The 15,119-nt window shown below is 44.3% G+C and overlaps 1 protein-coding gene across 1 annotated transcript in view; it reads right to left on the reverse strand.

Moving 5' to 3' along the window:
- PDGFRB (platelet derived growth factor receptor beta) overlaps positions 1-15,119 on the reverse strand; it is a 181,495-nt gene that overhangs the window by 85,849 nt on the left and 80,527 nt on the right. Inside the window, exons 3-4 of the mRNA XM_040345012.1 lie at positions 4,043-4,100; positions 49-348 (exon numbers count right to left, since the gene is read on the reverse strand). Of these exons, the coding sequence (XP_040200946.1) occupies positions 49-348; positions 4,043-4,064 (322 nt within the window). The 5' untranslated portion in view covers positions 4,065-4,100. The remainder of the gene's footprint in view (positions 1-48; positions 349-4,042; positions 4,101-15,119) is intronic.

The following is a 15,119-nucleotide window of genomic DNA, read 5'->3' on the forward strand; positions in this document are numbered from 1 at the left end:
AGAATAAGTTTAGTAGATTTTGGCATGAAATCATAGTATTGTTTCTACCTGGTACAAAGATGTAGACGGATTTCACGTCTCCTTTATCTGCTTGGCTAGTTGATTCATTGTACAGACAGGAGTAGAGTCCAGTGTTGACCCCGTTCACATTAGAAAGGGTAAGGATATTGGTGTACAGGCCATCTCTGTAATCCAGAATGGAGGAAACAAACTGCTCATCGTACATCCAGATGATCTTCCTATTGGCAGAACAGCTCAGAGTGAAGGTGCTGTCAAGATTGAGCACTATTTCTGACTCATTCGGGGTGATTTCCAGGGACGAGGTTCTCCAAGTTGATATTAACAAACCTAAAAAAAATCATAAAGTAAATGTACTTTGTTAATATATTATCCCATTGTTCTCATTTAATTGTTATTATTTACTACAGGGTTGCTATTGGTTGCCTTTATGCCTATGTATTATTGCAATGCATGCTTTAGGCCCCATTCACACTTCGCGATTTGGAATCGCGGGCAGAATTGCCGTTATTCTAAATCTTGTGGCAATCACTGCAAAACACAGGACACGTATTTGGGTGCCATTATCCTTCAATGGCACCCCAAACACGATGCGATTTTCACGCAACAGGATCGCGTGACAATCCATACCATTAAAAATCGCGTGAAGCTTGTGGCCCAAAAAGGGGCTTCTTTTCAGACGGCAACCTATATAGGGCAGCTCATTCAAGTGAACGGGCTGGCCCTATGTGACATGTAGAATCGCGCTTTGAAAATTGCGTGGCAAGAGCACTCGTTCCTGCTAAGCGATATGTAAGCGGTGCCTAAAAAAGTACCGCACCACATTGACACACAGATATATGTGTGTTTCGCTGCAGATCCATTCACTTACAGCATATGCTGAAGTGTATGGAAACCCTGACAATGAACTCCTCTTATATTCTCCTTTTTGGTCTGGTAAATATCTATAAGAGGATGAAGGTTTTAGAACCTGTGTCTGGTTTTATTGTTGTCTGTGTCATTCATGAGGGAGATTTACACTTACTTTCTGTCCAAGCGAAGAGCGTCAGAACATGAAGAGAAACATTTTCTCTATGGGGATACAGACAGCAAATAACGTGCACACAGACAGAATATAAACCTTAAGAGAGAAGTATGGGTCCGATGTTGCATCTATACCCCGCCTGAGAACCGAGCGATCAAACACCACCTATCGCTCAGCTGTCAGAGCTCCCTGAGCAGAGAGCTGGCCACTGTCAGTCTCCTCTGTCTTCTCTGCCCCCTCCTCACTTAGTTGGGCACTGGCCTGTGAAGGGGGCTGGAGAGGCTGGCTCAGGCATGTGGGCGGATCCCGACCATATGGTTGCAATCTTTCCCGAGCCTGGACCGGCCCTGTGACATCAGCCGACAGTGGGCTTCAGACCGCTGTCTGCTGAGAACGAGAGGAGTGCAGACAAACTGCACTCTTGTGATCCACAGAAGTACAGCCAAACGAGTTTCGGCTGTACTCCTCCTTAATCAGAAGTTCTAAGCTTTCTCACTATTAAAAAAAATTGTAGAGCCAGGGTAAACGATATTCAACATAGGAAACACCTGGCTGCTGCCCTCAGGGATAAAACAGAGGAACATAATGCACGCTGGCTTAGTTGGGATATGTTTCACTTCTCAGATGCGTATTTATCTTATTCCTAAACTGTTGTTCCTTAATGTGGGTTTGACTCCTGGTGCCATCACCCCCACCACGGTTCTCTTTCCCATTCACTTTTTTTCCCCCTATTATCCTCCCCCTCATTCCTCTTGTGGAACACCTAGTGGTGTCCCCTTTTTCTCATACCAAAATTATTAAACAAAATGTCAACCGGTATGCACTGACCCCAGGATGTGACTGCAAAGAGGCCTTGAGACAAAGTCCCCTATTAGGTTATACCAACTGATTGTCCCCCTCCCTCCTATATTCATGTGCCTACAGGCTGATTAATCTTATTGGCTTGTACATGATCCCCATGGTCTCCGCCATGCAAGGGCAGGACAATGGGTGGGCAGGAGGCCCTGCGCACTGAGCACTGTGGTATTATGTGAGGTGGGGGAGGCACCATGAGGGGATTGAGGGAGGAGGGGATTTGTGTTTGGAGGGGCAATTCGGGGGGCAGCAAAGGGTAAGAATTGTCCTAGGAGGGTAAATGTGGGTGTGTGTGCTAGGAGTGGTGATTCAAGGAGATTTGTGTTGGGAGGGGGGTGGGAGAAGAGAAAGGTTGAATTTTGGGGGTTTGTGCTAGAAGTGGTACTAGAAAAAGGTCTATTTTTTTGGGGGGGGGGGGGGGGGGATTTGTGCTAGTAGGGATGATTGGGGTATGTTTGTGCTAGAAGGGGGGGATATTTGTGCTATGTGCCATATTTTATGGTGGGGATGGTGTGTTCAGGGTGACGTGCAATGTTCCTTTTCCACCACACACATTTTGCTTTTAGGTCAAAAAGTACATTTTGGTCTCATCTGACCAGAGCATCTTCTTCCACATGTCTGCTGTGGGCTTCTCACAAACTGCAAATGGGATTTTTTATGGCTTTCTTTCAACAATGGCTTTCTTCTTGCCATTTTTCCATAAAGGTCAGATTTGTGGAGTGCACGACTAATAGTTGTCCTGTGGACAGATTCTCCCACATGAGCTGTGGATCTCTGCAGTTCCTCCAGAGTTACCATGGGCCTCTTGGCTGATTCTCTGATTAATGCTCCCCTTGCCTGGCCTGTCAGTTTAGGTAGACAGCCATGTCTTAGTAGGTTTGCAGTTGTACCATACCCTTTCCATTTTCGGATTATGGATTGAACAGTGTTCCGTGAGAAAGCTTATGATATTTTTTTAGAACGTAACCCTGCTTTTCCACAACTTTATCCCCGACCGTTCTGGTATGTTTCTTTATGATGCTGTTTGTTCACTAAAGGTTCTCTAACAAACCTATGAGGGCTTCACAGAACAGCTATATTTATACTGAGATTAAATTACACACAGGTGGACTCTATTCACTAATTAGATGACTTTTCAAGGCACTGTATATAATTGTTTGGGCTTTTAAATCATTTTCTACAAAAAATTGCAGATTTGCACATTTGTATGTAGAAAAAATAAATAAAAAATCCCCAGGGATGATAAAAAATCAATGGTATAACTACACTGCTTTAAAAAGGGCATGTTTATGAAGCGCAGTGATGTACTTTACAAATATGGGCTGCGCTGCCCTGGCCATGGAACTCTTAAGCCCTTTACACACGATCGGTTTGTCCGATGAAAACAGACCGGTGGACTGTTTTCATTGGACAAACCAATCGTGTGTGGGCCCCATCGGTTTGTTTTTCATGCTCGGAAGCATTGAACTTCATTTTTCTCAGCATGTCGTAGTGTTTTGCGTCACCGTGTTTTGGCACGGTCGGATTTTTGACTGATGGTGTGTAGGCAAGACTGATGAAAGTCAGCTTCATTGGATATCCGACGAAAAAATCCATCGGATTAGATTCCATCAGATATCCGATCTTGTGTACGAGGCTTAAGGGCCCATTTACATTTGTGCAATGTGCTATGTCAGACATCAACGTGAGTTGGGTTAGGAATAACCAGCGAAATAAAGGAGTTTCAATGTAACAAGTTGTCCCAAAATTTTGGTCGCAAAGCACAGCAACACACTCCGCACTACGTTGGGGTGATGTTAAAAAATTAATAGCACTGCAATGTGTCAATGTATGTAACATGCATTTCTGCAATGCATAGATGTAAATAGGCCCTATAGATAGTGGAGCAAAACCGAGTTGTATAAAAAGTCACATGGCCAGCTCTCCTCCAATCACAGAACTCTCTCTGCTTCATTAAACAAAGGCTCCATTGGCTACACACCACGGCCACATTTTTATTACTCAGAAGGCATGACAGCAGATAGCAATGTCTGGCCCCCAATATAAATGACCCTTAAGAATAAAGTTTTGGCTGGATAAACACTTTTATTTTTTCACACCAAAATCCTGTGTGTTCCTAATTCCAACCCAAACTATAAATATTACCTGTAATTATATACAGATTCATCTTCTAAACCTCGTTCCTGGGAGTCGCTGGAATATCCTGTGAAGACAAACATGCAGTTCTATTAGTAATGTTGTATATAAAGTTACAGTAAATTGAGGATTTGTAATATTTAAAACAACAGCCCACTAATAAAGATTAGGCTGAATTTACAAAGATGTAATTTAAATAAAGTGACAGCTTATTTTCAACTAACTCCAAAGAGTTTTTTTAAATTTACAGTTACAGAGCAGAAATAAAGATTCATCACCTGTTAAAGTGGAACTCCGGGAGAAAGTAAAAGTCCTCCCTTGCAGTGAGGCTGTGCCCGCACTAAATACTCATTAACCTCTTGACCACTGGGCACTTAAACCCCCTTCCTCACCAGACCAATTTTCAGCTTTCGGTGCTCTCACAATTTGAATGACAATTACTCAGTCATACAACATTGTGCCCATCTGAAATTTTTGTCCTTTTTTCCCCACAAATAGAGCTTTCTTTTGGTGGTATTTGATCACCTCTGCGATTTTTATTTTTTGCGCTATAAAAGAAAAAACACTGAAAATTCTGTAAAAAAAAATTGTTTCTGTCATATTAGCAGGTATTGCGGAGTATTGGGTGGTATTGCGGAGTATTGGGTGGTATTGCAGAGTATGGGGGGGTTATTGCAGAGTATGGGGGGGGTTATTGCAGAGTATGGGGGGGTTATTGCAGAGTATGGGGGGTTAATTGCAGAGTATGGGGGGTTAAATGCAGAGTATGGGGGGTTAAATGCAGAGTATGGGGGTTAATTGCAGAGTATGGGGGGTTAATTGCAGAGTATGGGGGGTATGGGGGTATTGCAGAGTATGAGGGGTTAATTTCAGAGTATGAGGGGTTAATTGCAGAGTATGAGGGGTTAATTGCAGAGTATTGCAGAGTATGAGGGGTTAATTGCAGAGTATTGCACAGGGAGGGAGGGATGGATCTGTGACTGCATGTGTCACAGATCCATCCCACAGCAGCTGCTGCTGCTGCCGCTCTCCCCCCTCTCCTCTCACACTGTACCGATCGGTACAGAGAGGAGAGGGAGGAACCGGCGTCATGACATGACGCCGGTTTGTTTACAAGTGATCGCTCCGTCATTTGACGGAGCGATCACGTGGTAAACCGCCGCTATCAGCGGCGATTTACCGCGATCTGTGATGCGCCGGGTCTTCTAGACCCGGCGCTCACAGATGATTCCGCGAGCGCGCCCCAGGGGGCGCGCGAGTGAAGGATTCTGGGAGGACGTCCCAGGGACGTCGTCCCGGAATAACTCCACCGCGCTGTAGCAGTATTTTCGCTATGGCGCGGTGGGGAAGAGGTTAAATACTAATTATGTCGTGGAACAGCACTTTTACTCAAACGATCCTAATTTAGAAGTTGATAAACGGACATGTTTTATTTTATTTTTTTATTATTTGCACATTGTGCTGCCCACACTAAGCCTGTTGCACTAGGTACTGGTCCATGACTGACATTTTTCTCAATACAGTCCCGGTGACAATGTTTGCCGGTTGTGTTCAGTGAATGTTATTAGGTTCTCACCATAAAACAGTATTCTGTTTTTTTATTCCGAGTTCTTCCAGTTATTGATTATATTTTATGGCTCTTGGTTTTGTCTATTTAATAGCTTGCCAGCTCATTAATACTATAATACAAAACAGTAGTGAAATATTTGCTACGTCTTGTGAAATGGAGTTCTCATTTTGTAACCATGACATATAGCCCCTCATTTCCCCTCATCGCTCCGTCCTTTTTTGTCCCTGGACTTATAAGGTTCTGTTTTTTTCTGCTTCTTATTGTAGATCTCCATAGATTTGCTCAGTGCGTATTTCTTCTTCTTAAACCTTGTACAGGGCACATTCCTTCTGTGAATGTTTCATGTAACACAATGGCCTGTTTTAACGTCTTTACCTTTCAGATCTTTCCACACTAAAAAAAAATATGTACATAATAATTCCTTTGGTTCATTTCACAGAAATGTGAGCAGCAAGTGCGAATACAGAAGAGAAAATAATATTAAACAGTTACAGAACAGGAACAACACATGGTACTTGGTAACCAAAGGTCCTCCTCTGTATAACAGTAGGTAATACACAAATTTGTTCTAGAAAAACAGATAGGCTGTTTATTCCGCACAGCTGGGAGTTCTCTGCTTATAAACAATCTATTGTCTCCCAAACATTACTAATCATAGCGATGCTACTATGGGGGCTTCATTAGGAAAAAACAGGCGTTGAAACATTGGTCTATCAGCTCACGCATTGGCAGGATCCCCAGTCGTCCTAGTTGGCAATCAACTCCCTACTAAAGGAAACAAGCGGATGATGCAGAAAATATTACACGTTTGCAAGTGTTTCCGACAGTCTCTGCTGCAATCCTTGATGATCATAATTTTTTTTTTTTTTTAAATGAAGCTCTAAGATAGATAAGGGGAGGATATGGGGGCCCAATTCTCCGCTTATGACTATAGTGTTTGGCCAGGCATTCAGGGCACATGCCCCGCATCTCTTGCCAAGTACTCCATATCCTGATGCTGCTGACAATAATTCTCTGTTGCCTGTGGCTGCCGGACAGTCATATACAGTATTTTTGCATGAATCCATGATGAAGGTTGCCTTAAAAGGACACTAAGGGCCAGATTCTCAAAAGAGATACGCCGTCGTATCTCTGAGTCCGCCCGTCGTATCTATGCGCCTGATTCATAGAATCAGTTACGCATAGATAACCATTAGATCCGACAGGCGTAAAGCTCTTACAGTACGCTGTCGGATCTTAAATGCACTTTTTTTTTTCGCCGCTAAGTGTCGCCGACTTCGTTTTCCCGATCAAGTATGAAAATTAGCAAAATACGCGAATTCCCGAATGTACGCCCGACCTACGCAGTGAAGTTACGACGTTTACATAAGATTTGCGACGCGTAAAGTTGCCCCTGCTATATGAGGCACAGCCAATGTTAAGTATGGCCGTCGTTCCCGCATCGAAATTTAAAAATTTACGTTGTTTGCGTAAGTCGTCCGTGAATAGGGCTGGATGCCATTTACGTTCACGTCGAAACCAATGACATCCTTGCGACGTCATTTAGCGCAATGCACGTCGGGAAATTTTAGGGACGGCGCATGCGCAGTACGTTCGGGAACGCGCCTAATTTAAATGATCCACGCCCCCTACCCGGATCATTTGAATTAGGTGGGCTTGCGCCGGGGGATTTACGCTACGCCGCCGCAACTTTACAGGCAAGGGCTTTGTGAATCAAGCACTTGCCCGTAAAACTTGCCCGTAAAATTAACAAACATATCATACTTACCTCCACTGTGCAGCTCGTTTTGCACAGAGTGGCCCTGATCCTGGTCTTCTGAGGTCCCTCGGCGGCTGTCTCGGCTCCTCCCCGCATCAGCTAACCCCCTTCATGGGAAGCTCTCTCCCAAGGGGGTTAGCTTGCGGGCCACTTGAAGCGAGCCCGCAAGCTAACCCCCTTGGGAGAGAGCTTCCCATGAAGGGGGTTAGCTGTAGCCGCCGAGTGTATCACTTGGCCCCGTCCCCCAGGTGCGCCGCTTCATTGAATTGATTGACAGCAGCAGGAGCCAATTGCTGCGCTGCTATCAATCAACCAGTGAATGAGCCGAGAAGCCCGGCTGAGAAGCCAGTACGTTCACGGCGCGGGACTTTCGAGTGGTCAGGTAAGTAAAGGGGGGGAAGGGGGCTGTTGGGCTGCTAATCCTGAGATGTTTTTTTACCTTGATGCATAGAATGCATTAAGGTGAAGAAACATGTACCTTTACAACCCCTTTAAGCAGCCTGTCATCTGTAATATGTCCCATCTCATGTAATACATGAATTATGATTTATTAGCCACCCTCTCCTGTGTAACAGATGTCAAGTAGAAACACTTTAGCATCCTAAGGTCCATGACACAGCCCATCAAGGTGATTCTCCTCAACACTGCCACACCAACAGTTTTCCGTCAGCAGTCGAAGCTAGAGGCACATGCATGTGTGTATATGGGTACAGTATATGTGTGTGTCTTACCCACTCCTGACTCCTGCACTATGCACATCACATACATCTGACCCCTGCAGAATGTACATTACATTTATCAGATTTCTGCCCCAAGTACATTACATTCACCCACCTGCACTTTGTACAATACATACACACCTGACTCCTATACATTACTTATTTGTGACCCCTGCACTATTTACGTTGCAAATCCCTGTCACCTGCACTCTGTACATTACATATTTGTGATACATGCACTCTGTACTTCCACCACTGTTAGCACAACGTTTCCACCCCCACAATTCTCTGCAGCCACAGTTGCCTCTAAATCTGAACATTTGAGAGACCTGACCTACCCTCTCAGAAAAAAATAAATCTACATCCCTGCTAACAATGCACAGCATTTCTGATATGATCAAAAGATATTCTTTACATGTATCAAGCTAATATAACAAAAGAAAATACGAAAACTGCGCTATAAACCAATATGTGAAAAGAAACTGTGGAAAGTATCTTAAATGAAAAAATATGAATATCACACTGAGTGCATAAGTGTGAATATAAACCATATCATTTTTGACATAGAAGTCCAATTGCCAACAATGGAATGGCAGCAAAATGTCCTAATAGGTGTCCAACCAAAGTGAGTCCATAATAGTGAGAACGTGAAAAAAAGTCTGTGATGACACCAATATCAAATGTGCACCTACACCAGATGTACAAGCCTGTTTACCAGAACGTCTGGTCAGGGCCGTTTGAAGGAATTTGGGGGCCCCAAGCAAGAAGCAGTGGAGGGGGTGTTGCTGAGTTTCAAGTTGAGAAGGGGGGGGGGGGTCAGCTAGTACTTCTTCTGACTGCCTCCCCAGCTCCCCCCCATGTTCTTTTCTTTTTACCCCCCCTTACCGCATACCGCGCTGCAGAAGATTCAGTTTGCTGTTCCCGGCCGGACTGAAAGGAAGTGACCACTGAGTGTGTGCACTTCCTGTCAGTCCGGCCGGGAACAGGAAACTGAATCTCCTGTACCACGTGGTTACAGTACCCGGCCGGACTGCAGGAGGAATTAGGAAAGGAGCTCGGCCACGCTACAGGCTGCAGCATTTATAGGAAGCAGCGGCGCGGCGGCGGCGCTCTGCTGGGGCCCCAGGCCAGCTCGGGGCCCCAAGCAGTTGCTTGTTTTGCCTGTCCTGTTCCGACGGGCCTGCGTCTGGTGTAGGTGCACGTTTGATATTGGTGTCATCACAGGCTTTGGTTTGACACCTATTAGGACTTTTTGCTGCCATTCCATTGTTGGCAATTGGACTTCTATGTCAAAAATGATATGGTTTATATTCACACTTATGCATTCAGTGTGATATTCATATTTTTCCATTTAAGATACTTTCCACAGTTTATTTTCACATATTGGTTTATAGCGCAGTTTTCGTATTTAATTTTGTTTAATTATTTGTGTTGTCGCACATTTTTTCACTGCTGCTTTATATTTCTATTATTGCACTTGCTGGTATGCCGGATGCATTTTCAATATTATACATTTATCATCAATTTTTTTATTGTGTTTAGTCACCGATAGGGAGCGCAGTATTTTTCCTTTTTTTAATATAACAAAACACCTTTAATGGTATATTTATCAGAGCAAAAAATAGCAAATAATCTCAAAGAAGTGAGATGCATTGTTAGGGTTTAAAGAGCAGATCACATTATGGTAGTTGTCGCCTATCAACCCCTTGTTGTTACAATCCAGGATAAAATATGATCTGCCGAGCTGGTTCCGGCTAACGTGAAAGTTCCTGCGCAGGCGCAATCTGATCTGCCGATATGGTTCCGGCTAACGGAAAAAGTTCCTTTAAGGACTGCGCAGGCGCAAACTTGCCGACGGAAATCTCCGAACCTCGACCGGCATCCAGGGCGACGTGGATTTCGAGGAAAGTGGCTCCGCTCGCTCGGCCTCCTGGATCTTTTTTTAACATCCTCCAATCCACGGGGATGTTAAAGAGTGAGCCTGGGTGGGTGTGGGGAGGAGTGGGGGGAGTAATCCTTGCAACGGAGAGTGGTTCTCCAATGTTTTTTCTTTATTTTTATTTTATTTTTCCCGGTCCGTTATATATATATATGCTGTGTTGCTTTTATGTATGCTGAACCTTGCAGTCTTTTTGGTCTGTATATACTCCTTTTGCTCTGAATCATGTATGTGTGTTTACTTTTTGTGCTCAATAAACACGTTTTGTTTGATAAAAAAAAAAAGAATGAGCCTGGATGCCGGGCGAGGTTCGGAGATTTCCGTCGGCAAGTTTGCGCCTGCGCAGTCCTTGAGGAACTTTCACGTTAGGGGAACCTTAAGGACAAGTCACCGGCACCCGCTTTGTGACGCGGTAATGTGACTCCCGTGCGCATGCACAAAAGTCACGTCATCACGACTTGGTCATTCAATCGGCCGAATGCAGTGTACCCGGAACGAAGACTGAGTGAAGATGGAGGCGACTCTGCACTGATACCACAGTGCTGGAGGTCTTTTTTTGACAGGTAAGTCTGCCATAATGTGCTGGTATGCAGTGCACACTAGCACATTATGGCACAAAGCTACAGAGGGTATGCATGTGATTGGGTATTCTTTTGTAAATCGAAGTTTCACTTTGTTTCATTTCATTCATTAAGATAATTAACTTCACAAAGTGACAATTAATTATTATTAAGTGAACTCCTTTAGTAATTCAGGGACAGAACTTAGAATTTAATTAACTGAATTACAATGATAATCATTTAATTCTGATAACAAAATAAATAAAAAAATAACATATTTACTACTGATTTAACCTACATGCCTGCCTTACAATATGAAACGTAAATGGATGTTGTACCAAGGCTGTGATTTCCAATTATGTTGAATAAATTGAATAAATTGATTGAGTGCTCTGGGCAGTGATAACTCAGAAAAATAGATTAAATTAAAATCATCATTACTAGATGTAGTTGTCGTCTGCTGGCATGTCCTCCTCTATGAGTGATTCTGGCACAATTATGATTCTGTGGAAGAAGGCAGAGCGCATGTAGAGGAGTGGGGATAAGCTGGCTGTCTCATGAACACTGTGGCTGCAAGCAATAGCTAGCAATGAAAAATAATTATCTGAGGAGGTTCTCAGAATTAAATGATTATCATTGTAATTCAGTTCATTAAATTCTAAGTTGAAGGACTATTTAAGTCTTATGCCCTGTACACACGATCGGATATCTGATGGAATCTAATCCGATGGATTTTTTCGTTGGATATCCGATGAAGCTGACTTTCATCAGTCTTGCCTACACACCAATAGCTGGATTCAGAGATAGTTACGCCGGCGTATCAGTAGATACGCCGACGTAACTCTGAATCTGCGCCGTCGTAAGTTTAAGTGTATTCTCAAACTGAGATACACTTAAACCTAGCTAAGATACGACAGCCTGCGCCGTTGTATCTTAGGGTGCAATATTTAGGCTGGCCGCTAGGTGGCGCTTCCGTTGAGTTCAGCATAGAATAAGAAAAAGCCTAGATACGCCGATTCACGAACGTACGTCCACCCGTCGCAGTAAAGATGCGCCGTTTACGTAAGGCGTTTTCCTGCGTAAAGTTATTCCAACAAATAGCTGGCCTAGTCAATGTTAAGTATGGCCGTCGTTCCCGCGTCGAAATTTGAAATTTTTACGTCGTTTGCGTAAGTCGTCCGTGAATGGGGCTGGACGTAATTTACGTTCACGTCTAAACCAATACGTCCTTGCGGTGTACTGTGGAGCAATGCACACTGGGATATGTACATGGACGGTGCATGCGCCATTCGTAAAAAAAAAACGTCAATCACATCGGGTCACCAAGCATTAACATAAAACACGCCCCCATCCTCATTTGAATTAGGCGCGCTTACGCCGGCCCCATTTACGCTACGCCGCCGTAAGTTAGAAGGCAAGTGCTCTGTGAATACAGTACTTGCCTATCTGACTTAAGGCGGCGTAGCGTAAATACGATACGCTACGCCGCCTTAAAGATATGCGCCCCTACCTGAATCTAGCTACATCAGTCAAAAATCCGACCGTGTCCAGCGCGGTGACGTAAAACACTACGACGTGCTGAGAAAAATGGAGTTCAATTCTTCCGAGCATGCGTCGACTTGATTCTGAGCATGCGTGGATTTTTCTCCGATGGACTTCCACACAGACAATCGTTTTTTTCTATCAGTTTTTTATCCATAGGAAAATTTTAAAACATGTTCTATTTTTTCTCACCGATGGAAAACAAACCGATGGGGCCCACACACGATCGGTTTGTCCGATGAAAACAGTCAATCGGTCCGTTTTCATCAGACAAACCGATCGTGTGTACAGGGCTTAATCCTAAAAAAATTATGTGTGGAGGAATTGGCCCTGAATTACTAAAGGAGTTCACTTAATAATAATTAATTTTCACTTTGCGAAGTTAATTATCTTGAATGGAATGAAACAAAGTGAAAGTCAGGACGCTCTCTACGTTGCAGATAGAGAAAGGAGCTGTGTGTTAGTGGGCGTCCTGACTCTCCTGTAGTCCAAGGGAGGGGGCGAGCACGACACTCCACACCAGGGAGAAAGCCTCGCATTACTGTGTGGAGTTACAGACAGAAGAACAGGAAGTGAGAATTTCTCAGAAGAAATAAGGACATTTAAAAGCAAAATGGAAGGATGAGGTAAGTGAAGGAGGACTGCACTAAGGTAAAGGAAGCTATTTAAGAAAAAAAATTGTACCTTTGCAACCCCTTTAAAGAGGAGTTGCGTCCCGCCCAGCAACATTTTTTTAAGTCAGCCGCTACACATACTGTAGCGACTGACTTTTAATTTTAGGACACTTACCTGTCCTGGAATCCAGTGATGTCGGCACCCGATTATGATGTTTACATTGGCTCTTGGGTACTTCCACTGCCATTCGTGGTAAGGGAAACCGGCAGTGAAGCCTTTCGACTTCACAGCCGGGTCCCTACTGCGCATGCACGAAGCGTGCTGCGCTTTTTGAATGGCGGGAAGGAGGAGTGAACTTCCCGCAACGAGATTTGTCAGAAGTGGGGATGGGTATCTGTCAAAAACAAGTACCCACTGCCCCGAAAGGTGGCAAATGTGGCACAGGAGGGGGGAGGAAGCAGATAAGTGGAGCTTCCACTTTTGGGTGGAACTGCGCTTTAAGTAAATCAACCCCAATATGTATAAAGTTTATTCCTTTCTTATCTAAAAGTGTACTAGTTTTGGCAAATTGTATTTGGCCATGAATTTATAATTTTTGCTGTCAGTGAAACGGCACAGGTAGAATTTGCTCACCACCAGCTCAACTCAAGCTAAAGTTTTTTAGTTTTAGTAAAGAGTGGCTAGTGCAGGAGGAAAGAGTGGGGAACAGCTAGAACCTCTATCAGTGCTTTTGAAAAGGTTTTCCTCATATGCCCTCCATATGGAACGCTTTACCAACCAGCATTCGGTTGGAGGAAAACCACCTGACTTTCAGAAGACAGATCAAAACTCTGCTCTTTTGATGTCATGAGACACGAACAACTAGCGCCCAGAAGCGATTCAGTTCGCATGCGCCGCGCTTTATAAGTTTTTCATTCATTCATTCATATGAGAAAAGCCACATCCTCTCAGTTGCAGACCCCAAAGTTAAGCCTCGTACACACGACCGAGGAACTCTGCGGGCGAAAAAAACATTGTTTTCCTTGTCGAGTTCCTTGTTAGGCTGTCGAGGAACTTGACAAGCCAATTTTCTCCATTCCTGTCAAGGAAATAGAGAACATGCTCTCTTTTTGGCTCATCGTGTTTCTCGACAGTTTCCTCGACGAAAATGTGCACACGACCAGTTTCCTCGGCAAAAAAATATCTCCCAGCAAGTTTCTTGCTGGTTTTTGCCGAGAAACTCGGTCGTGTGTACGAGGCTTAACACTCTCATTCAATTCCTAACTCCTCTGTTTTTAAGAGCTATGTCCACTGAAGAATCTCCAGAAACTGGCAGACGTCCAGGAGTGTCAGGCCCAGTACACACGTCCGAAACTCGACGAGCAAAACACATCGTTTTGCTCGTCGAGTTTCTTGTGAAGCCGCCGAGGATCTCGGCGAGCCAAGTTTCCTCATTGACTAACGAGGAAATAGAGAACATGTTCTCTATTTGGCCCGACGAGATCCTCCGAAAGTGTACACACGACCGGTTTCCTCGGCAGAATACGGCTCCCATCGAGTTTCTGTCTGAATTCTGCCAAGAAACTCGGTCGTGTGTACGGGGCCTCAGAGGGCTAGTCCCCCTCTGCATTCTTTGGTCCCTTCCACTGGCCCCTACGTCAATACACAATACAGTAGTTATTTAGATGGAACCCTACCACAGAGTGGTGGACCAGACATCCAACAGAACCACAAGTGTGTTAGATTCTTCTGAATATTCGTCAGTAGTTTTAGGCCTTAACAAGTTCTCTTTTCATCTTGCAACAACAAATCTACATTAAAACCAATGTATGGTACCAGTACCATAATGTACCTTCCCCACTCCTGTCCACCCAGATCTCCAAGGCTCATTCCTCCATTGTAGCCACCACCAACACACCTAGTATTGGCACCTAGAGATAGTGACATCCAGTGGCGGTGAATTTAACAGGGCACAGTGGCTATAATTGATGGGCACAGTGGCTATAGTTGATGGGCACAGTGGCTATAATTGATGGCACAGTGGCTACAATTGATTATTGATAGGCACAGTGGTAACAATTGATGGGCACAGTGGTAAAAACAGATGGGCACAGTGGTAACAATTGATGGCACAGTGGCTGCGTTTGGCATGGCACAGTGGTGACAATTGATGGGCACAGTGGTGACAATGGGCACAGTGGTGACAATTGATGGCACAGTGGCTGCATTTGATGGCATGGCATAGTGGTGACAATTGATGGGCACAGTGGCGATAAATGATGGCACAGTGGCTGTGTTTGATGGCATGGCACAGTGGCTGCATTTGATGGCATGGCACAGTGGCGACAATTGATGGCACAGTGGCGACAATTGATGGCATGGCACAGTGGCTGCCTTTAATGG

The sequence above is a fragment of the Rana temporaria genome, chromosome 3 (genome assembly GCF_905171775.1).
Source record: "Rana temporaria chromosome 3, aRanTem1.1, whole genome shotgun sequence".
In the NCBI taxonomy this organism is placed as follows: domain Eukaryota; kingdom Metazoa; phylum Chordata; class Amphibia; order Anura; family Ranidae; genus Rana; species Rana temporaria.